General features: G+C 39.5%; 1 protein-coding gene across 2 annotated transcripts in view; it reads left to right on the top strand.

Annotated features, from left to right (window-relative positions):
• cdk18 (cyclin dependent kinase 18) overlaps window positions 1–25,142 on the top strand; it is a 36,709-nt gene extending 11,567 nt beyond the window's left edge. For both annotated transcript variants that reach the window (XM_028405919.1, XM_028405920.1), the window contains exons 2-16: window positions 7,968–8,101; window positions 12,614–12,750; window positions 14,275–14,406; window positions 14,663–14,719; window positions 16,844–16,958; window positions 17,268–17,362; window positions 17,444–17,506; window positions 18,110–18,233; window positions 18,619–18,739; window positions 19,909–20,006; window positions 20,176–20,281; window positions 20,798–20,840; window positions 20,944–21,034; window positions 22,037–22,114; window positions 23,217–25,142. In XM_028405919.1, the coding sequence (XP_028261720.1) occupies window positions 7,968–8,101; window positions 12,614–12,750; window positions 14,275–14,406; window positions 14,663–14,719; window positions 16,844–16,958; window positions 17,268–17,362; window positions 17,444–17,506; window positions 18,110–18,233; window positions 18,619–18,739; window positions 19,909–20,006; window positions 20,176–20,281; window positions 20,798–20,840; window positions 20,944–21,034; window positions 22,037–22,114; window positions 23,217–23,251 (1,429 nt within the window). In that variant the 3' untranslated portion in view covers window positions 23,252–25,142. The remainder of the gene's footprint in view (window positions 1–7,967; window positions 8,102–12,613; window positions 12,751–14,274; window positions 14,407–14,662; window positions 14,720–16,843; window positions 16,959–17,267; window positions 17,363–17,443; window positions 17,507–18,109; window positions 18,234–18,618; window positions 18,740–19,908; window positions 20,007–20,175; window positions 20,282–20,797; window positions 20,841–20,943; window positions 21,035–22,036; window positions 22,115–23,216) is intronic.
• The last annotated feature ends 319 nt before the right edge of the window (window positions 25,143–25,461 follow it).

The following is a 25,461-nucleotide window of genomic DNA, read 5'->3' as shown; positions in this document are numbered from 1 at the left end:
ATTGCACACACACAGTTGCACATATTATGTCCACGGCAATCAAGAACTTTCTAACTCACGACCCGTGTAATTAGGCTGTTGAAGAGGGCAGATGAGAGAGCAGAGTGAATAGAGAACAGCTCTCAGTCAGACTGTGTCCTTACCTGCTGGGTACACACACTGAGGTGGATTGGTGTGGACACAGCAGACAATTGTGTGCTCTCCATTTCTGGCTGGATGGCAAAGGACATGGTGCTGATTTTCAAGGATTTGCACATTTTAAAGTACAGATGCTTAATTTTTTTTATATACAGACAATTTTATTTACACATAGAAAGATGTTTGCAGTTTGTTTACCCATGTGCAGTGCAGGAAGAAGGACAAAAACTCTTATAACACTTATAACAAGAAGGAACCTTGAGCAGGACCAGGCTCTTAAGGCAGGGCTATCCTACTGATGACCAGGGAGAGAGTTCCCCAGATCATCCTGCTTAGAGGAAGTTTGGAGAAGCTGACATTCAGCCAGACTGGTGTGCTTTGTTTCGGGCCGATGAAGGCACACCTTTGTCGCCTGGTACAGACAGAAACACAGCTGTATTGCTACATCTCTGTTGGCACTGTTATAGGTAGAAACTACTTTCCATCTTAAGAGAGAGCTGCATTTTATTGCTCACATAATAGCACAACACAACATAATGAAAGTGGTCTCAGTTGCTGCTTGAGGCAGCCATGATGACTCTTTGGTGATTCTGCTGATGGCTGAAGAGCTGACTAGCACAGAGGCAGCCAATCCTGAGCACATTAGTGTTGGTGTGTTCAGTGAACTCTTACCACCACCTGTCCTTTATTTTATTTTCTAAACTGAATAAAATTAGCTTTTCCTAACCTCTTAACCAGGCCTAAACACACCCTACAGTTCACACATTGTGATGGCTGTCTGAATGCTGAGTGTGTGCCTCTCCCTGTCATGTCTGTGGTGTTCTCGGCATTGTCTGTATGTAAACTGGGATTATTAGGAATAATATTGTGATTATGATTTAGATTGCTGAATCTGTGTGTTTCATCATCTTGAGGTCGATACTACTATGTTTTTCTTGTTTTAAAATCTTCGTCTCAGGTCAGTCATCATCAGTGTTAAGATCCTGTATGTGTTAGTCCCAAGTGTCAGTATAAAAGAACACCTCCACATCACAGCATATCACATCCTTCCTCTTTCTGCTGTACAGACCATCAGTCTTTTCCTTGCAGTGGCAACAAAAGGCCAAGTACCTGTGACTGTGCCTCTTACCATCAGTCTTCCATACTTGCCTGTTCATCTAAGTAGAACGTGTTTCCTTATTACCAAATACAGAGAAGGTTGTGGCTTTTTTCTCACATGTTGTACAGCAACACAAGACACTACAAGGTGAACTTCAGCATTATCATCTCTGAAGTTGTGCCCTGTGTTTCTGCATGTTCTTAATTACATTAGCCACATGAGCCACAGCTGCCTGATGTTTTATTCAGATGATTAAAAATGATGAAACATGAAGTGCTACCATGCAGATCTGCCAGTGGGGTGAGAGCTATATCTAATAGTAACATGTCACTTATATATGTAGCATCTGATGGTGTCCTGTGTTCACAGCAAAAGACAGACAGACAGAAGTAGACAGTTGATGCCTCTTTGGTGTGCTTCTGTGTCACAGTTTTAGGTCTGGTTCTTGATTGTCGTGGACATAATAGATATACACGTGTTTAACCATGACTGCATAGGCAGATTCATTTGACTTGTATAAATTAAAATATTGTCATGATAAACCAGGGGTGGGCAATTATTTTTTTGCGAGGGCCACATAGACTTCTATAATAAAATCAAAGGGCCACATTTTTTCATAAATAATAATATAAATTGGAGCTCACTGGCTCAGTATCTACTTTTATAACCTCTCTGTGTGTCCATGTCTACTTTGAGTGTGTGCTGGTTGTATGTTGAAACACACACAGTGCAGAGCAGCACAGATGATGTAAAGATTAATGATGTTTACAGAAGGAAACCATTAGAGTTAAAGTAAAAGTTAAAGTAGCAAATCCCAGAGTTCTGAAAGTCGGGCAAGAACTTTTAAGAGCAGATGACGATGAAATATGTCGGCTGGCAGCACCGCGGTAACATCTGAATGCGCCATGGAGTTTCTGTGTACTTTACCGTACATTTCAGCATAGTCGCGCAGCATTTTTGACATGATCATTTTACAGCCACAGTGTCTAAAAATGTGTTTTTGGTGTCTGACTACTATAAGCTTAGCTTAGTGTAGTGAATGGAGTTCAGTCTATCAAATGCGCGCACGTGTCTGTCTGTATGTACGGCATCGGGCCGCTGTGCGCTGACAGCTGTGGCAAAGTGTTAAACGCATGACAGAACTTCGGCAGTTTCACTTTAAAACGAAGAATATTAATCATCTGTGGAAGCTATAAAACGCTAAAACATCAGCCAATCCTGTGAGGCGCCCCTGCGTGTATAGTTGGCTGGTTGTCACTCTCTTCCTGCTCTGTGACACCAGAGAGGTACGTGCATGATGGCCAAAGTCACAGACTGGTTGGGAGGCGTGGCTTTGGGGTGAACTCCGAGAGAAAGGGGCGTGTGTTTTTCAAAATCTGGCTGACTCTCACTGAGTTTTCAAAATCTCCTACCCTACCTTTATGTTATGATCTGGCACTACATAGAAAATAAAAGGAAAAAAATTGATTTGACCTTCTTGGGGGGGGGGGGGGGCACTGTATGTGGTTAGAGTTTCAGTCTGCCACACTTATTGGATGTATTTAATGTGACACTGATGGTCAGTTCCTTATTGACTGCAGCTTTTATTCTTCTGCCATATTGATAGTTTTGAATGAAATGTTTTGACTAGTATTGAGTAGTCAGCCTGGCTGTTGTTGTAACATGGTGTGACAGGAGGACAAGGATGATAGCAGCAAGTCAGAGTTTGCATTCTTGTCCTGAATTTACTGTATTTATTAGCAAAATCTACACACACTACATTTGGGGAAGTCATAATCTTGTAGTTTAATAGCGCAGACTTTACACATGGCATTTAAAATGTAGTAGCTACTACTGGCCGATCAGACAGCAGACAGGACTTTAAAGAGACAGGAACATCTATATATATTTATATGTGTGTGTGTGTGTGTGTGTGTGTGTATAAACAAATAGATAACAGGCACTGATGGACATAATTGTTTTTGTAGAGCCTCAGTTAGTTTAGAATAAAGCGAGTGAAAATACTGTTATAATATAAGTAGCAGCAATTCTAACAGTTACAGTTATAAAATCACAAACCGTTTACTGCAGTAAGAGTGAAAAATTATCATTTATATATACTGGGAAAGAGGCGTAAAGGTCATTTGTCAACCACATAATAAACAGCACTGTAAGAAGTCAACAAATCTAACTTGTAATCCAGAGCCGCTGCTCGGCTTGTGACACAAAGAGATCTTTGGTTAGTGTTGGAGTTGGTGTTTTACTGTACTGCTGCTTGTTACAGTGTATGTTTTGTTCATCTCAGCTCCTGTATGAAGTGCAGTGGACATACTGATTTTATTTGCAGTATAGATCTGAACCCACTGAGACCCCACCGAATTGTTACATCCACCACACACACACCAACACTTTATTCAGCTTGTATTGATTTCTCTCAGCACAGTAAGCCTCTTTTCTTTCTCCATGCATAACCCTTTAATCTGATTTATATCTGATCGCTTTTATTATAACAGCTTTCCAAACTTGGAACCTATTCTGTTAACAATACCAGCCTTCTGACTGTCAGGCTTCGTTGTTCATGTGTTATTATACTCTCACCAGTGAAATGAAGATGGTTGGTGATTGTCGCTGAGATATCTGCAGGGTCTCTGAAAAAAGCTGCACCTTTTGTGCCATAATGAGATGAAATCAACACGCCAAGGCTGAAAGCTGTAAATGCAGTACTTGTGTGTTAAAAAAAATGCTGGTGTCTCTGCTTTTAGCAGTGCTGCGGCTGTGACTTTGTTCTCTTGTGCTTCTCTCTCCACACAGAGCAGAGTTGCATGAAGCAAATTTGATTGATTTCTAAAGGTTTTCCCCTCTCGGGAATTAGAAATCCTCCCTTTCTCTGCACTGATCTGGGGATTATTTGCTTCCACCATCGCCTTTTTGAGCCGTTTCCTCACTTCCTTTACTGACTCGCAGTTCAATTTATGGTAGCCGCCTACGCATATTTGGTTTTGTAAATGCCTCCATTATCTCATTATCTCCTCTACCTTTCAGGCCCCTGTGCATATCTTAACACCTTTATGCGTTTAGATATTTTTTCAACTTGACAAATGAGATTCCATAATATATGTGTATTGTTTTCAGTGCAACAGGATATTGAAACTGTTCTGCTGAAATCTGATATGAGTTTTTAATATTGAGGTTTGTGTGTATCTGTGTAACACATCTTTACGAATAAATATAACAATGCCTTGATTTTCACTTACTCCGTCCACATGAGAAAGTAGAGAGTTGGATGGTGGCAATAACTGTGGTTTGTTCACCAAGGAAGGTGTATTTTATGTTATTTATGTTGTTAAAACTGCTTAGGTTAGGAAACAATCATGATTAAGAAATTAATTAAGAAACCTTTATTAGTCCCACAATGGGGAAATTGCTTAAGGCAGCCCAGCAAAGAGCCCAAGGACACACAACAGTGACTAGGGAGGGGTTGGGATCGAACCACCACCCTTCCGGTTATTGGACAACCCTGCTATACCAGCCACTGCTGCCAATTGGAATAAACCGTGTGTTTTATTGCCATTCAAACACATTCTATGAGGTGAAATAGTCCAATCTGCAATAAGGATGACCTGATTTGATATTTAGCAATAATGGGCATAGTGTAACATTAATTAAAGAATAGTATATTTCTGAGTTGATCCACAGTGTAAGCTCAGCTAAACTTTGAGTAACATTCCATTTTGAGCATTCTGCATCATGTGAACAGTAGGTAACAGTATAGGCTATGTATTTCTTCCTTTAGAAGAACATAATAATATAATGTAATAACAACATAATAATAAAATGGCCAGCTTTAGGAAAGAGTATCAGTATCAGTGACAATACTGATAACACATTTATTCTGCATTATATTTACACAGCCAAACTACCCCCGTTAAATGACTGGCTGGGGTGCATGTTGCCATGTTTTTGCCTCATGACTCATAAGTAATTATAGCTGTACATCCATACTGTACAGCTTACAATAGTATGTGAGAGCAAAAGGCTATATCCTTACATAAAAACAACTTTCTACTTTTTCAGGAAAAAAAGCCACATCACAAATAAACAGAAATCCAATCAGACAGTTGCCAAATATTTATTTGTTTATTATTCAATGAATAATATACAAACTTCATATCATAATCAAATTCAGAAATAATTTATTAATCCCGGGAAATTGCCTGACAAAAAATTGACATTGATTTATACCAGATATTCTTACCTCAAATTTACATTAGATAATTCCATTATGGCAAATAGCTTCAATTATACCAAATATTGTCAATTCAAGATTTGATAAGTGTTATGTAATTGGCAACAGGCAGACCAGATTATGAGAGGAGAATCTGCTCACCTGTCTCTAGTTATTTTTTCTGAGCCATTACAGTGTGATGCATGTGCAAGCTAAGCCATTAGTCTGCAGTGCCATATCTGTTGGCCTTTACTTACAGCAAAGCTCTCAGTGATTATCAAGATAAGAATCAAATACGGAACTCAGAACTTGAAAATTATACTGACTAAAAAGTAAGTGCTGTCTTCCCCTAAGTGGGAATGTGGGAAAATTATCTTTGAAAGGTGCTTTCAAAGGCTTGCTAGGTGATTGGTTAAACCATCTATCACAAGGGAATTTCTACCAATCAGATCAATGGATTTCTTAAAAGGAAAACACAGTTTAGCTCGTACATTCATCAAATTTAAGATTAACAGTTTCACAACAATAAAGACTTTTAATCCATCAAAAAATTGGACCAAGACTGTAGACTAACATATTTTTATTGTAAAAATTGTGGTTTTCTGCTGCATTTTTCCAGAAAAATGTCCTTGTGATTATGCTTTTTTCAGCAATGAAGGAACTGACGTAACTGAGGTTTGAAGTTTCTCAATCACCCAAGTTTTTATATTTTAAATACTTTTTATTTGATCGGTGTGCAGTTTAAGGCACAAAACTGATGCTAATGCATCACACTCAGCCATTCTGGCTTACTTTTGTTTGCAGAGCCTTTCTCATGTGTTGTTGCTCCTTCTTCTTCCCTCTGAGCGGGTGGGTACAGTTTGTGCTCTGTGCTGCAGGGTTCTGATGACTCCCATCTTATGTTCCAGTGGGTGGTGGGAATCAAACATGTACTGGTCCGTGTGTGTGGGTTTCCTACACCTCCACATTGGGGAGGACAGGAGCAACAATGTGGAGACTGTGCAGTCCAAAAGGCTAAATTGTTGCCCCTGGTGTCCTCCCGAACCTGAGTTCCAGGAAAGGAACCCAGGGCTCAGCTCTTCACTTCCTCCATGTAGAGGTTCGCCACAATCTTATATCACAGCCGTGCTTATGTCTGTAAAAGTTCCCATTGTACTGAAAATAAGTTGTGGTCAGGCAGAGGTCCAGCAGGTCACAGATGTGGTCTTTCATGAGGTCGGTTCTGTCTATAATGTGTTGTCTTGTGTGAGGCATCTCCTTACCATCTCTATTACTTCTGAAGTGGGAATGCAGGTGAACAGGGAGGTGACGTCAAAAGAGACCATGGTGTCATCTGGGTCTATTCGGATCTTCTCCACCTTGTTCACAAAGTCCTGAGAGTTGTGGATGTCGTGTAGTGTGTTTCCCACCAGTGGTCTCAGGAGTTCAGCCAAGTGCTTAGCCACATTGTATGTGACTGAGTTTGTGCTGCTGACGATTGGTCTGAGGGGGACTCCTTTGTGTATCTTGGGGAGTCCATAAAGTCATGGAGTGGCCCCTCCAGTTAAGTTAAAAGTAAATCTTACTGTTTATTATTTGATAATTTAATCCTTCTCCTTTTTTGTAAGTATATTGACTAGGTTTTTCTACCACTGCCCCCTGTAGTCTCATAGTCGTTAGCCAGACAATACACACACCAGACACAGACAGACCAACACAGGTAAGTATGGAGACATTTAAAGCTAAACACAGACCCACCCACTGAGGTCCTTTACCACATATACACCCACATATTTCCCCACCAAACAGTTAGAACTGATGAAGCTGCTTGCAGGAGCAGCAAAACGTCTTCAAGAAAACTCTGTAAGTCCAGATGCCTTGCTGAATGGAGGAAGAAACTGGTGGCTGTACTTCTGTGTAGCCTGCTAAAGCAGCTCCTAAAATCTTGACAGTGTGCGATGATTTGTCTGAGCCAGTAATATCCTAGCTGCCAAGGCCAAAAAATAAATTGTATGGTCTATGGAGTCTGGCTGTAATTGAGCCCACGACAGCATTTCGCAATAATGAGCAGAGGCACACACACACTTTCACAAAAAGCATTACAGTAGAGAAATTGTGAAGACCCCATGACACCAAGCTGTGCACCACACAGAACAGAAGATAAAAACATAAGTACTGAAACAAAAAGAGCAGGAGAGTGACACTAACTAGTAGGGCTGGCTGTGTTTGTGTGATCTACTGAGGGAGAGAGTATATTGATCAGCTGCTTTCCTGCTGCTTTCTGCCTCATTATCCGATGACACGGATGACTGTCTTTGGTCAAGCTGCACACAAAGATCCATCACTGCTCTACAACATTCTCTGCAGGTTGTCTTACAGACAGTGTCATTTTCACTTTGATTTCCTATATTGATGCTATGCTATACCTTTGAATTTAATAAAAACTTGATTTCCACATGGTTATAATGAGAAACAAATGATGCACCTTTTAACTTATCTTTGAAAAGAATGCAAAGTCATTCTGTCTCTGCTTTGTTTTTCATACAGTCTGCTCCTCAGCACCATGAACAAGATGAAGAATTTTAAGAGGCGTTTCTCTCTGTCCGTTCCTCGTACTGAGACCATCGAGGAGAATGAGTTCACCGAGCAGATCAACCAGCTCAACATATGCCACACTCAGGGTAAGAATCTTTCCAGATTTTCAGTGAAGTTCGGAGTAGTAATACGTTAGCGTCCAGAATGCACTGGGCTCATAGACTGTATAGATAATGGGTGACATGACACCTCCCCAAAAGTGAGGCCAGAACATCATCACTCGCTCTCTGGAGTCAGGCTGTAGTATTGGTCATAAACCTACCACATATTAATGGATACGAAGCTAAGCCAACTAAAAACTAGAAATACACTGTTGGAATAAAATATGTTTTATCGCTTCTCATTAAATGGTTGTCACAATTTGATTTATTCTTGAATGATAAAACAAAATGATAATTCTCAAAATTCTGAAATCAAAATTATTCCAACTGTATGGGCAACATGTTTGATGATATAAGGCTGCTTACCGGTCGGAGGAATATAAACGCTGATGGATAATGTTTGTAAAATCCTGCGGCAAATAATATGGACGAAGTCCGATTGCAATAAGCTCCACGTTGAGACTGCACACATGGATATGCTCTGGGTTGCACCACCTGTTGTTTACAAGCATGGCAAGCCCCTTCCTTATTTTCTTCTTATCGGTCGCAGTGGTGTCTTGGTCTGCTCGCACTGTGTGGATGCCAGCGATCATCACATTCAAGTCTGGTATCAGTCAATGCAGCCACGTTTCTGTAAAACACATGATACTGGTCTCTCGGTACTCCAGCTGGGTCCTGGAGATCTCTCCATTACAGCAACCTCACTCTCAGGGATTAACGTTTTTCAAGGGCTAACCAAATCCTTTTATAGCCAATAAAGCATTCATTAATTAATTTATTTCCTTGTGTCTTTTGGTCTCCAAATGTGAATGAATGGCTCATGTCAAATAATAGAGCACAACCTGCAGTCCTGCTCTGGGCTTAACAACAAATACAAAATCCTTCCTTGGTACTGTCTGTCAGTCATGTTATTACAGAGCAAGTTTCTGTCCTCTATTTTCTCCTTTATACAAAAGACTACACTGACAACATAGGGGTCCAAGCTACGCAAACAACTGTCATTTCAATCACCTTTAAAATCTGAACCTGACTTACATCAGCTCTCGTTCTGTGTTATCACTCCAGCATCAAAATCAGGCCACTAAAGCTTCTCTGTATTGTGTGAACATTTAGTTAAGGGAGGCTCTTTTTCAACTGCCACCCGGAGAGCAGAGTCCATCAGTCTGCATCACTGTCTGCTACTGTAGGTCGGGGACAAGGTTACCAGTCTGAGACAGAAAAGAAAAGAAATAAAGAAATACAGCAGGGAATGAAAAAGAAAGGAGACAGGGTGTTTGACCCAAACTGAGCTGCCGTCTGATATTTACACTCCATTTATAGCTGTTACTGCTTACCTTTTGTTTGCCTCAGAAGGACCAGCCTATCTTAGAAACAGGTTTCCATCCAGGGACAGGTTAGACAGGCTGTTGCAGGTAGGAAATATATGTGTATATGTGCCAGTTTGAAAAAGTAGTTTTTATACATGGAATCTTTTATAAAGCACATTAACACATTCTTGATATATTATATGTATGTAAACATCATTTACTAATTCAAAAACATATATAATTACAACTACAAAATACTTACAAATAATAACTAATTAATTACATTGATTAATTTTATCATAATGTATATGTATGTGTATTAGTGCATGGTTTGGTGATTATATTATACTGTATACTATAAAGACACTCAACATAGCTTTTCCATCAAAGCTTTAGTCATAATATGATCCTAATATCTCATTTGTATTTATTTTAGTTCTCTGAGTTTAATGTTAGATATTTATGTCATAAAACAGATAAGATATTTAATTGTCTGTAGTAATTGCTTCAGGGCATTTTAACTACTTCCATCCATATCAAATAATTGGATTCTATGATATCATTGCTCTCATTTAAAATCAAGAGCAGAGAGATCTAACTGACAAACACAAAGAAAGTCAATCAGTCTCAGATCACAGAGCCCAATGAACTCATTTGCATCACCTAAGGATGCATACACAAACAGCATACATACACATTTTCAGAATCACCAAGTCTCATGGGTTGAGGCAAGTACGCCTCGGTGTCAAAATTCTGCTCAGGTTTAGATGTGCGTGCGTGGCTGTGTGAGTGTCCTGTGGGGTGTTTAGTGCCGACTGTCTGACTAACCACTGATATTTCACATTAGGCAGCATTCCCTTGATCATTTTTCATATTACTCCATTTAAAGCTGTTTTGCTGAACTCCCATATGAAAGTGCTAATGTAATGTTGTGAATAAATCGCACAAGCCGCTGTGACACATCTGAGCTTCTTCTCCATCAAGTGTCTCTGCAGATGATTAAAGAAATCCAAGCAAGTTGATTTAAATGATTGGGAATGAGACTTTGCATTTATTATTCACCAAATTATCTACCCTCTGGCACCCAAACACACATGCACAACCTTTATTACCAAGCAGGTGAGATTTTCTAATCTCAGTTATATTGACTCGCTCCTGTCCAAAGCACACTGACATTTGCTTTTACAGGAATAGCATTATTAGCCCCTGTTTCTGTAAACAAACCTTGCATAATCTGCCTAACCGCAATAATTTGAGTTTTGCAAAAGTAAAAGCTGGTGTGGGTATGAATACACAACCTTAAGACAATATAACAAAGTGTTCAGCTGTATTTATACTTTATTGTCCACTACCAAACAGAACCACAAAAACCACAAAACTTTATACTACAAATTCATCATGTGGTGCGCCATATTGGATTGTCCTTTTGCTAACAAGATGGTTAGCAGGCATCCATCCATATCACACAGCAATCAGGGACCGTATGTGAGTGTGTGTGCTCAGATCCCTGTCGCCTTTACTGACCCTAATTAGAATCAGGAGATCAAAGGAGCGCTGTAGCTGTGATATTCAAATGACTAGCAAACAGGTTGTCATTTCAAACCCTCCACCCATTAATACTGTCAATCAATAAGACAGCATGCCTTTTGAAAAGCATTTCTGTGCTGTTAAATGTCTTGTTAAACTCATCCAAATCTGGGAGCAGCTCTGCCCTGTACTGGCCTGTCTTCCTACCTTCCTACAGCTTTTTATATGATGTGTGTATGCAGTTTGAGAGAGGCCGTGGGTCACTGTGAATATTAATTTCTCAGCGCATACATATAAATGTGTGTGCCGAGGCCACCTCTTTAACACAGAGACCCTGCTTCCCTTGTTATCCATTGTCCCCATGGAAACAGGGAGCACTTTGTGTTGCAACACACACATACACACACTTAGAGACTGTCGATGAAATGGAGACAGAGGTCCACCACACTGGTAATGTGGCCATTGAAAGAGCAGATCAAGCTGCAGCTGACGCCTCAAATCGTTTAAAAGACGCCGACCAGGCACACATCACTTACAGTGTACAGTGCTGTGTGACAGGGATCAAAGTCCATCCTTCCCATTTTGTAGATGTTTGCACTGTAATGAACTGTGCTCACAGTTTGATGCCCTTGCTGGGCTTTCTTCTTTAATCATGATGAGGCTGCATGTAGTGTATTTTCACTTTCAGTTTACACTGACCACAGGACTTCTTGCATGTGTTATGGCCTTTCTACACTATGGGATTTTTAGAGCCACGACCAAAGATATCTCCATGATTCTCCTACGGCTTTTTCACTTTTGTTTTAGAGCTGCACTAGAGGAAGTGCAAACATCAGATCATACTGGAACTCAAATGTGCTAGTCTGTGTTCTGCTCTGGCATTTGTGGTTCTGTTTGGTAGTGGACAAAGAGATATTATTAGAATAATCAGGTTACTGTATAATAATATATTTTTTTCTTTAGGTGACACAGATACAGGAAATGATCATTAAAATATCTTGAAATGTCTTTGACAACAGCAGAAAGTCAAAAACATTAAATAAGATTAACAGATGCTTCTACCACATTGCTCCAAATATAAAATGCTGTGGAAATATATCTGAATGTATACAATGTAAAAACTGTGTTTTTTGACCATGTTTGTTTTCTAGGTGTTTCATTGCTTTTTGTCTTTATTTAAGCTAAGCTAACATGCTGCTGTCTGTTGCATAATATCGGGAATATATGACACTGGTATAAGCCTTATCATTCAGATGAGAGGAAATAAATATACTTAGCAAAAAATACTTTTCATAAGTAAAAGCAAAAAGTGCCACTAACAGAAGATAAGAGAGGTGATTATGAAAAAAATATATAAATGATACATCTGATAGCCACATGGATGTCAGGTTTACAACTTTGAAGCTGGATTTAATGATCTGCACTTGATGTTGAAATGTCAGCTCCACTTCACTGATTAAATCATTTTTGCAGCAACTAATTATGAGAAAACCAAAGTAAATGAGCACAGACACACATGTGATGAGTGCAAAAAAATAACTTGTATCATTGAGATATTAATGAACCTAATTGAAGGATGTATCCTTGCAGAGCTCTTTAAAGACTGTTTAATATTTGACCTTGTGGTGATCCAACACCATTGATTATGTATCTTTTTTTAAAGGCCTGACTCCAGACAGGCTGGGTCCTGCGTCACATGATGCCAGCCCAGTGAGCCCTGAACCCACCACACCTGGAGCTCAGTCTCCATCCGACCTCCACTACCACAGCAAGGCCCAGCACAGACGTTTCTCCATGGAGGTAAGCAGCACAGGCTCAAAGACACACAGGGTTAAAAGGCTTTGTGTACCAGTGTAGCCACACGCTGGCAGGCTTTTTTTTTTGTAAATTATTGATTGATAATAGGGAAACAAGTGCACATTAAAAGCATCAAAAGTCAACAGACACAAGTAGTTTATCCTCCCGTTTAAACCCAGCTCTCCATTTCTACTTCTGCCAGCTTGATCAGATGAGTCACCTTAGAAGCTTTTACCCTCCACAGCACCAGACTTTTATTGGAAATGTGAGAGAGTTCACAGTTCCACCTTTTCAGCAAAAAAAAGTCCCTGTGGAGCAAGTGTGATTCACTCCGACTCCACGCAGCTCATTCCAGACAGTCAAGTGATGCTATGCTAGGATGGAAGTGAATGCTTTGTGAAGACAGAAATAATGGTGCGACAGGGAGAGGGCTGGGCAGGCAGGCTGTATTTAATGCTTTACAGATCAGGCAGATAAGTCATTAATATGGAGACCTTCATGGTTGCCAACATGTAATGATCTCTATATGTCTTTTTCTTCCTCTCCAATGGATACACCCCCCATGTACCACAATCAATTTATTTGCAATTTTTTTCTTATTATACATCTGTGTTACCTAAGATTCCAAACAACCTGCTGTATACACCATACACTGAAATTATATTTATGACAAGTAGTACCAACCTACTTGGGCCACAAATTGGAATTACCTGTATAGTTCTGATAAAAATGGGGATGGAGCACATACAACAAACAATTAGAGAAACATGCTTTGTGTTTTTGAATGTCATTACATATGCAAATAAAATAAAACACAATAAGTGCCCATGCACATGTAAGGTCTTTGTCCATTTCTTTACCCAGAAGCTCTAAATCTACATTTTACATATACTTTGAGTTATAGATACCTTGCTAACAGCCTCTGCATATTGCTCTCGGCTAAGGTGTCTAAATTAATACAAGGGGCCAGAAATGAGTCTGGACAGAGAACTACATTTATGTTCTTAGTAATAACAGCATTTGCATTCATTTAAAAAGTCACATTCTAGATGCGAATGAGACAAAGTCTTGTGTCAAGCTGCTGTCTATGTTTTTCTTTCCTTCTAGACTTTTTTTTTTGACCCAGTCACTTTAGCTGAGATAATGCCAGTGCCACAAGTTATATGCATGCCATGTTATGATGCTAGTTTACTAATTCCCTGAAAAACGAATTTCCTTTCAGAAAAGGAGGACAAGCTTGAGCTAGTGGGCCACAATTGGCTAGCTATGGTCTTGACTATGGCTGTTCTGGACTCAAGAGAAGTAATTCGTTCCATCAGTAGCAAGCAGTTTGTCCTGTTAGCAGGCAAACTCCTGTTAGCTTGTGTTGTAGACTGAGTAATGGCTAAATTGAGTATGTTATTGTGTCTTTTAGATTCAATACTGGAACAACTTTCACTGAACCTGGGTTAAAAGAATAAACAACATGATGAAATATAATGTAAAAAGGGCTTTACTGACTTGTTTATGTGTGGTTACTTCCTTCAGGATGTAAGTAAGCGCATGTCTCTGCCCATGGATATCCGCCTGCCTCCAGAGTTTCTCAAGAAGCTGCAGCTAGAGAGTGAAAACTCACCTCTCTGCAAACCTCTCAGTCGCATGTCTCGACGTGCTTCACTGGTTAGTGATAATCTATCTGTTTTTATTTTATTTTATTTGTTCGTGTTAATGAGCACATTTTCTATTTGCAAATTGCTCCTGTTGTGATTATTTCAATAATGTAATAATGAGTCATTTATTTTCTTGGATATTTTCCCAATTAACAGGTTTCTGCTTGGTAGTCAGGCTAAAGCTGGTATTTGTGCTTAATATGCACAGTGTTATCAGAGCAGTTGGACACCACAAGATTAACCTACCTTTTTCTTTCTGCCTCCAGTCTGACATAGGATTTGGAAAACTGGAAACATATGTGAAGCTTGGCAAACTGGGTGAGGTACGTCATAAGAGAGTACAACTACACCCACAGTCGCAGGCAACAACTTGAAGCTAGAGCTAACTTCATCAAATGAGGATAAAGCCTCTCTCTCGTGTATAATTTCATCCACGCTGACCACAGTTTGTCTTATCAGGCTGGCTATGACTCAGCCTTCTCAGGGGGCATATAAAAGACTGTCAAAACACAGCATACAGTATGCCAAAAGACAGGGAAGTGTACAGTACACATCCATGTGTCCATGTGTTACTTTATAGGAAATTGGTCAGCACACATACAAGTCATGGATTTCTATGATTGTCAAGCTGACTGCATTAGTTGCAGTCACAAGGCTGAGAGGGTTCGAAAAGAGGTGCCTTTGTTGTCAATTATCGTGACATGTGCTTCACAAAGACACTGCCGGCTTTACACCCACTGACAGGCACCTCAGGCAGTTTATTTGCTCAATATCCAAAAAGATTGGCCCTTTTTTTCAGCCTGCAGGAGTTATCACAACACTTACAATGTACTGTGCAAAGTCATTGAGGGGTAATTAAGCTTCAACAATCCCAAAGAAGTAAATATGTTATTAAAGAATAGATTATTTTTATTATTAAAGCCTATTGCATAATGTTGATGCTAACTTGTGGCATCGTTCAGTAACTCAGAATAATTTATCTGTTAGGCTTTGTGTCTATGCTCTGTACAGGAGATTATGACGAGCAAGCAAACAGGCAGGAAAAGTAAACAATCAAATGAATTTTATTAAGTTCGGTTCTACTAACAGAAAAAAAGCCTATCTGCTTGTGCACGAGTTTCTTTGGTAAATCTAACCATCCATTGTCTGCAGCTTATCTGGACTCCAGTCATGGTGACAGCAAGCAAAAGTAAATTAGTCCAGATGTCACTCTCCCCTGCTTCTCATGGGGGATAATAAGATGTTCCAAAGGCCAGATGAGCTATACTGTATACACTTACAATGTGCTCTGGGTCTGCATGAGGATTACAGTCTCTAGTGGACACAGGCACATTGTTATTTTTATATCACTTTCAAGCCTGCTTAGTATCAGCGTTTAGTATCACACAGTTGTGTTACTGTCTACAGGATCACGATGACACATGCTTCCTATCTGAGTGCTGCACACATAGACTTGTTTGAGTTGATGTGGATTGCTGCATTTAGACTAGATCTACAGAGAGACACTCACAAAACACCTGAATTACAGGGACTCCACAGTTGCTTGTTTTGCCTTTTTTGATGAAGCATGTAGATTATAAAATGTCTGCATGTCTTCCATGTTCATCAATCAGGGTTCCTACACAAAGTGGAAAAGTGTGAAATGTGATTTTAAGTGCATGAGCAGGAGGAGAGCACACACTGCACACAGGAATATTCTTGTTTGGTCTCATGTGTTGTTTAGTGTATAACACAGAACAACATTAACCAACTTTAAAACAGCTGCTCTTACCTGCACTCATGCACAACGGACAGGCTGCAAAAGGGTGAATTGGTCACTCATTGCTGAAGTGTTGCACACACATATTTTGAATGGATTATTGAGCTTATAGGATAATGTGAAAACTCTACAGAGAATTAAATATTAAATATATATTAAATATTAGAATTTATTAATATAAAATCAAAATAAGTTTGATGCATACTTATCAGCCAATGTTTTGTTTCCTGTTAAGTAATATCTGACTCCTGAAACATTTTTTTGACATCTTTAACCTAATAATGTGACCAGTACTGATAATGAATTGACGGCAAGTTAAACATTAAAAAAGATTAGTGTGGTTGGTGGTCAAGTTATTAAATCAGTGTGTGCCTCAACAATGTGTCACATTGAAAACACTTTGACTGTGACAGTTCTAAGTTGAATGCCATTCTAATAAAAACAAACTCGAACCACCTAACTTATTCCATATGACCCAGAGATACCTAAACTCCTCTCCACCCAGGAGGAAGCAGTTCAGTCCTACTAGATACTAAATGTCACGACCCCTAGCCAACAATATCATGTGTAAACAAAAGACTCTGACGCCGTCACAACAGATAACCACCTCACCCCACATTGTAGCTTTTCTTTGGTATAATATTATAAGTCTGTCAGCATGTTTATGTGTATGTCTGTGTTTTTTTAGGGGACGTATGCCACCGTGTTCAAAGGGCGGAGCAAGCTAACAGAGAACCTGGTGGCTTTGAAGGAGATCCGGCTGGAGCACGAAGAAGGGGCACCTTGCACTGCTATCAGAGAGGGTATACACACAAATCCACATGTATACACACAACACTTATGCTAACAATCTATATACTTCAATGCATACGACAGCTAATACACTTAAATAAATCTTTGTGGAATTAATTAATGAATAATATATTATGAATTCCTATTGATTACTATAAACCAATGATGAAGTGGTTTTATGTGTTGACTTCATACACTGACCTTTATGCAACTGTTTTACTTGGGTGACACCTTATTGCTTGTGCTGAATATATTCTGATATCAACTAGACAGAAATCAGTGAACTTAATGATTAACAATTACATCTTTTCTCTGTCCAGTGTCTCTACTGAAGAACCTGAAACACGCCAACATTGTCACGCTGCACGACATCATCCACACTGACCGCTGCCTCACTCTGGTGTTTGAGTATCTTGTGAGTACATCGACCAAAAATGCCAAAAAACAGTATTCAGATGGATTCCACCATCAATGTTGTTGTTTGTCTGCTTTCCAGGACAGTGACCTTAAACAGTACTTGGACAACTGTGGGAATCTCATGAGTATGCATAATGTCAAGGTGAGCCACATAACAAATACAAGAAGCAGTGTCATCACATGACAGACACTACAGCAAAAACAGATTGATTTACTGGCATTCAAGTTACCAGCTTGACAAAACACTGAATGTATTGACATGAAAAGGACAAAAATCAATTTCCAGCAAAATATGTTTTTAACATTAGACCCAAACTGCAGTTTTATTATGTAAACATGTATACATATTCTAATAAACACTGGCAGCGTTTAATTTCACAGAAAATATATTTTATTTATGCCACTACATTTTTGAATTATGAGGAAAAAAGGAGTCATTGAAAAATGAATTTTTTTCAGTCTAGCTTTGTGGAAATGTGCAGATGTTATGGTTCATGTGTTGTTCTGTTCAGGTCTTGTTATGGATCCTGCTTCTTCCACTAGTGACACCACTATGTGTTGACTTCAGACATTATAAATACTCTCTCAAAGAGATCAAACACCATACCTTAACATTGCAAAATGTTATAACAGAACTTTTGCATTACATTGTGTTAAATTGTACCTAATATAATGGCAAAGATGCAGGTCAAACAGACTCAGCCAGTCTCCACTCCTTCATAGCTAATCATCTTTCCCTGTGCAGATTTTCATGTTCCAGCTACTGCGCGGTCTGTCCTACTGTCACAAGAGGAAAATCCTCCACAGAGACCTGAAGCCTCAGAACTTGCTCATCAACGACAAGGGCGAGCTCAAACTGGCCGACTTTGGTATGAAGCAACACACACACACACACACACACACACAACATACAGACATTAACAGATGCAAATGTGAACAAAAAACCACTTGGTGATAAGATCTCACATTTCCTGCTTTCCAGTTTTATTTTACTGCCACTCTGAGATCTTCTATCCTGATTACTATAGTACCATTTTACTTCCTGTCTCCTAGCAACTGTGCCCCTCACTCTTGAGTTTTCACAGTTTTGTGCCGGAGGTGGATAGATAAACCCACCAGCTTTCCCTGACTATTTTCATACTTAAATACAGCCAATGTGCTGATGGAGGCATCATTTCAATGCCAAGATAATGATTTACCACTTTATAAAATCCATTGCCCCTTCTCACTGTCCTCAAACCCTGTGCTGTGCAGGTCTGGCACGAGCCAAGTCCGTCCCCACAAAGACTTACTCCAATGAGGTGGTCACTCTTTGGTATCGGCCCCCCGATGTGCTGCTAGGCTCTACAGAATACTCCACACCCATCGACATGTGGTGAGTAGTAACATATAGACACATGACATACTTGATACTTACATGAAGACTCGTTGAAGGACTTAAAAGGACTTATCATTAACAAGACTGCTGATTTTGTTACAAGTTAACGTTGTTTCTGAGTTACTGTCTTATCACATCAAACACACAACAAGCTACTGAGGGTCTTTGAAAGCTAGCAAGTGAAGCCTTGCAGATGGCGTTGTGTAATTTTGTGATCCCAAATGATGCGATGACATCAGATGAGTTGTTGAATTTCACAAATCTCACATGGGGATACGTGTGTAATACCTAGCTTGCTAGTTGTGAAACACAGAGCTAATTCTAACCACCTGGGTTTCTTTGCTCCACTGCTCTCAATGTTTCTTCAACTCACCAGCAAAAAAGATGCAGTCCTGAAAGCATAATAGAAAATATATCCACCACTCCTCTACATGTTTTCTCCCTCAGCACTGCACTTATTTGAGTTTCCAGATATATATATATACAGCAGAGGTGAAGCTAATTGGATGAACGGTTATTAAGAAAAGTAAGACAGACGGACACATTTTTAGATGCATACTCATCCTGCCACAATTGGGCTTCTACTAATGTATCTTAGACATTTTCTCTTCTAATTTCTTGTACTGATTAGGTGCATTGCCAGAACATTCAAAACCCACAGGTTATAACAACCAGCCCTGCTTGGGTGAATCACTATGATATCCTGTAGCTTGAGAGTTCTCTAGGATTTTCATGAATCATTCCGTTTTCCTAAAATTGCCTGGGTTGTTTGCAGATAGATGAGTCACTAGTAATACACAGGAGTGTAAATCATTTGCATTCCCTTTCCATACATATTTTTGCTCATTAGCAGTTTGTGATGGTGAGAACACCCCCACAGATCTAGTAAGCCACACAGGATTAAATGTGGCTCTCTAGCAACACGACAGCCAGTTATGAGCTCACCTAGCCACGTATCCACTTACAACACAGTGGGGCGCCTCTTTACCACACCATCCTGCATGAAACAAAAGGCTGCATTGTGCCCACACACTCCATACTTGTTAGCACTTATGAACAGCACTCTTTGAAGTGTGTGTGTTTGTCGAACATGGCCTCAAGCTGCAGTGCTAATACATAAGGGACTGTTTGTTTGTCTGCCCTCCATGTCCTCTCTTTAATTCAAGGGGCGTTGGGTGCATCCTCTATGAGATGGCAACAGGTCGCCCCATGTTTCCTGGTGCTACTGTGAAAGAGGAGCTGCATCTAATTTTTAGGCTGATGGGTAAGAGAGCAGCGCTGCTTATATAGTAATTGTCAATAAATGATTGTCTTTTATGACTAATTAATGCAGGAAAACAGGCTGTTCCACATGCCCTATTCTTGTCACTGTAACTGGCAGCAACCTTGTTACATCAGATGATCAAACACTTCTTTGTTTCTTTGTCTTTCAGGCACTGCGACAGAAGATTCTTGGCCTGGTGTTAGCAGTAATGAGGAGTTTAGGTCCTACCTCTTTCCTCAATACAGACCTCAAGCTCTCATCAACCATGTGCCCCGGTAAAGCTAACAAACATCTGCTCACTCTCAGTGCTGACTAAAAGAAAAATCTGTCAGGAGTGCTGATTGGTCAGAAAGTAAAGTGAAACTACAGACACATAAAGGATGTGAAGTCCACTGTTCTGTACAAGCACAGTGGGAGAGCTCTACTCTCCTGTGGACTCTTTTGTTAAAGTTTGATCAGTACATGTGTAGCTTGAGCCGTTGGAGACCTTGCAGTTGCGTATTTACTGATGCAGAAAGGATACATTTTATAAAATTTTATAAAACAGGACTCTTTCTACAAATTTTTAATAAAAGCTTTTTCAATATTTTCTGGATTTGCTCATACCTGCTTATTTTTCCCAGGGTACGCCAGGATACTAATTTATTTGTATATATTGTCTGTTACATTCAAAATTGTGTTTAGCAGCTTTTACAGAAACCTATGGAACACACATAGTTAAAAATGCCAAATAATGGAAGAGGAATAATTTGGACTGTTCAGATTGTCGCTGTCTAATTTGTCTCTGTCAGATTGGACACAGAGGGGATTGACCTCCTGTCTGCTCTGCTGCTGGTATGAGACAAAAAATATCCCCCCACACCCGAAAATACAGATACACAACCAAACTGCAAATCCAACATTATTGATCATTACCTTGCTTCTGTTGTGTTTGCAGTACAACACCAGGAGCAGAATCTCCTCTGAAGCTGCTCTGCGACATCCCTACTTCCTAAGTCTGGGCGATAACATACATAATTTGGCAGACAGTAAGACAAACACACACACACACACACACTTACATCCACATCTTCCACTAGTGGCTGCTATTAAATGTGTGCTACCTCATATGCCTACATAGCTGATGCCTGCACCTGCATCTGTTAGCATTATAGCTAGGATGCTACAGAATATTACACAATTTTATGGGTTGGGGCTAGCTGGTTAGCACACTAGCTTTAATAGCAACACAATGAATAGAGGTTTGAGCCACACTGGCACAGCTGTTCAGATGTTTAGGATACTGTGTTTAAATTTCAGATTTATTACAATGATGATCCAGGAAGGTATTTTATGGGAAATTGTGGGAAACGTAGGCCCTGCACATTTATCGTCATAAAATCACGATGACGAATTACCCCTGTACGCAATTCAGTTTTTAAATGACTTCGATTCTCATGTAAGTTTGATCCAAAAAGCTAACATGGCGCTATTAGCATGTAGTGGTCATTTCCTGTGTATGTTGTGAAATGATTCTGTTTTTTATGCTGCACTTCAATGGCCAGTTGAAGCCTCAGAATGTGGAAAGACATTTCAATTAGCCAATTTAGAGCCATGTTCAGGCTGTATGGTACTGCTAGTTTGTTTTGATTTGTCATGTTCATGTGTGTAATAAACAACACACTTCATGAGAAAAAAAATTGGCAATTGTGATATCAATTTGTGATTTTGATTGTGATTTATATTTTTATCTGAATCATGCAGGCCTAGGGGAAAGTATTCATTTTAGAAAAAACTGAATTATTTAGAAACCAAAAATGTCTCTTATTACACGCAGCCTGCTGTTCATGGAAGCAACCATCTGGTTTGTTTAATAATGCACTAGACACCATTTAGTATAGTTGGGAGATGAAGACTTATCAAGAAAATAGGCTTGCAAATAGTTGTAAAAAAAAAAAGAAAACGGACCAAGGTACACAGCATATTATATACCGTATGTTTTACATCAAAGCAGAATCAAATGTGTTTTTTTTTCTCTGCTTTTATATCAGCTGCTTCAGTGTTTTCTCTCCAAGAGGTTCAGCTCCAGAAGGACCCAGGTCACCGCAGCTCAGTGTTCCAACCTTTAGGTAAGACAACCTAGACGAGACAAGTTCTGATCTAAGCTCTTTTCTTGCATATTTTTTCAACAAATGGCTAAAAGTTTCACAGGAAACTCTCTGAACAGTTAACTCCAGCTCTGTTTTGTTCCTGACCGCAGCATGGGAGATTTATGTGCAGATGTGCCTTGCTAATTAGCAAAGTTCTCTGAGAAGCTGCCATGCAGAGTTTGTTTACTCTGACACAACAAAAATTACCACTGAGAAGAGTGCCAGAGGAACAGGAAAGAAAATCAAAATAAATAAGTAGCTGCCTACTTATTGAAACAGATTACTGTTAGCCAATTATATCTACCATAAACACTAATGTCTGACTTTTATTGTTATGTGTAACAACTGTTTTAGAGATGCAAAGATGGAAACGTGAAACGCGCTAATTTAGGAACCTTTTCCCTTCATTTTTAGACCCTTTGCCATATATTAGGATGTTTACACCTGGCTTATGTACAGACACTGTCCCTGTGACCCTGAAGAGCAACGTCACAACCCCAAGCTGCTGTAGCCAGATTCTTTATATCTTATCCCAAAATGTCCTTCCCACGACGACAATAGGTTGTTGCATGCTATCCAATTGCCAGATAATTCACATCTTCCCAATAAAATAAAAATTGCCGTAGCAACAGGTGATAGATGGAGCAGTAACATATTTAACCAACAGATGCTGCTATTCGGCCTCATCATGATGTAGCTTTATTTTACTGTCTGTGCATATGTGGATGTGGCAGAATCTTTTTTGTCATGTTGGGGGGGGGGGTATTTGATGTCAAGGCAGGCCACCCTTACTGTACAGCGCTGCGGGAAACCCTGTGGTAAAGTATCACCTGAGATTTTAGGTTTGGGCTGCCCTGATTGCTCATAATGTAATATCCTTCTACAGACACGCCTAGAACCTCTGTTGATCAAAGATATCATATTAGCATTCACTTGGATCATCTGCCCACACACACACCGAACAAGAACATGACCTTTATCATATCTTGACAATGACAATGATGTTATTATAGACTCCTATATAATATTTCTCCTCTGTTCCCAGTGACTTTTAATGACAGCATGCAAACTTCACTTTCAGGTCGAGGGAAGAACCGAAGACAAAGCATCTTCTAGAGGCCTAGGAGAGTTATAAGAGAGGAGCTACCTTTTTCAGACCACAGCACCAAGGCCAACACAGCACAACACATTCATACACACCTGCTGTACAGGCACACACAAACACATGTGCGCCCGTTTCCATGGCAACTGGCCATGGAGACAAACTTATAATGCACGTTATATGCCCCACAAACACAGTATATATTTGCACACATTTGCACAATCAGCAACACTGAACAGAGATTTATCATCTTATCGACACGCAGACCAGGAGTCCACTAAAATAAATTGCTCTGCACCATGTATAATTTCTACTCCAGGCACGCTAAGTATACAGCTGCAGGTGAATTGGAGTACAGGTATTGTCTGAATACAGTTGCACGTGTGGAGGATGGCTCAGTTTTTAAGTGAGGTTATTTTGTTGTACTCAAATTTAGGCCTGACACACAAAGGTTAAATTAGATAAATCCTAGGTTTTTAAAATTCACATCTTGTTATTGAGATTTTTCTCTCATCATTTCTGTTATTCTTTCTTCTGTCATTCTCATTCAAATTTATTGTCACTTAGCGCTCTTGTAATTATTGTAGTCAGCTATGACTTTGGGTTTGTTTAGGCACTACGAACTCAGTGTGTGTGTTTTCATCTTTGTGAGCTTAAACATAGGGATGCAGGATGTTACATTTGAGCATATTTTTTCCACTTAACTGCAATGAACATCAAGCCTTTCTTTTAATGACGTTTTTAAATCTGGTAATTAAACTTGTAGCAGTGAAGCGATGCCAGTGTAAAGCACCTATACTAGCAGATTATTTTTGTACACTCACTGAGTGAATACTGTCGGCTTATCTGCTGATATCTCCATCTTATTGGCTAATGGCAGGTATTTCATTTTAACCTAATATATGCCTATAACAATGTCTCGCCAATAACATTATGCATTCCTCTCAAATTTCCCTGAGGGACCTTCCCAAAGGGATTAATAAAGTATATTCTATTCTATAAGCACTAACAGTATATATTATACAAAGAAATTGGATTGTGAGCAAAAGAAATAACAAGTTATATCTTTCTACTCTACTGTATACAGTGTTGTGCCAATGATTAGCTAATATAGAAATGAAATCAATGATGTTACATTGGCAGCTACATCGCCTCATATGTTCGTTGTTACACACGTTGACAGTACTAAAGTAAAAATCATGTAAAAATGAAAAAAAAGTATATTGACACATATTGACACATATTAGTCATGTGTGTGTTGATATATCTTAAATATTTGCCAGTATCAGCTGATGATATCATCAGACTGGCATATATCAGACTGTTGGAGCTATGCTTAGCCTCACACAGAGCCATTTTCAACAGCATGCGATGAGGCTTGGTTTATACATACTGATACAACTCACAAGTTTTTACCAACAAAAAAAAGTCAAATCTGCACTTGTTCTTATTAAAAGTTGTTTTTATCATTTTACCTTTTTTTATGGTTTTATTTTATGGCCAATATGGCAGCTATGTCACCTGACACAGTTGTGTACAAGCTGCAGTCACACAGTACCTCACAGTAGTCACATGTAAGCTACCACGAAATCTGACTCCTTTGTGAATACTCTTCGATAAAACAGATCACATGACAGACTTGCCTTGCTATACAGCGCCCCCATGTGTTGGCTCAGTGTGTGTGTGTGTGTAGGGTGGGGGGTATTTTTGTTCCATACAGTGTTATAACAGCACTCAAGTTTTTTGAAGTTGCCTTAGTAAAACATGTGCATGATATTTTTGCTCGTGAAGAATCTATATTTGATCTAGTGTAGCCAACGTGTTAGGAGGCATTTGCTGTGTGTCTGTAAATAACTCACTATGAGTGTATGTGTTTCTTAGTCTCCTTTTTGCACAAACCAGAAGTGTCCTCTGAAGCCTGCTCCATCCCTTTGTGTCTTTCCTTACATGATTCCAGATACACCCCCCCCCCCATCTTACCAAACCCTCTTTCCTAAACCAGTGAACCAGTGTACTTTTTAGTAGCAATTTGCTCTCAGTAGGAGTCACCGCTACCCCTTATATTTTGCACAGCTCTGGCCTATCGCTTAGAGAGCAGCTTTTTGGCTGTAGATCCACAAAAATAGACGTAGTGGTGCTTAGGCTCAAAGGTGAGAATGTTCAAATTTCCTTGGTGTTCTTCACAGCTCCAACGTGACTGTTTGAGGTTCTGCTTATGTCCTTG

Source organism: Parambassis ranga, chromosome 5, assembly GCF_900634625.1.
Source record: "Parambassis ranga chromosome 5, fParRan2.1, whole genome shotgun sequence".
Classification (NCBI taxonomy): domain Eukaryota; kingdom Metazoa; phylum Chordata; class Actinopteri; family Ambassidae; genus Parambassis; species Parambassis ranga.
Note: the sequence above shows the minus strand (reverse complement) of the source record. Positions and strands in the feature narration are given on the sequence as shown.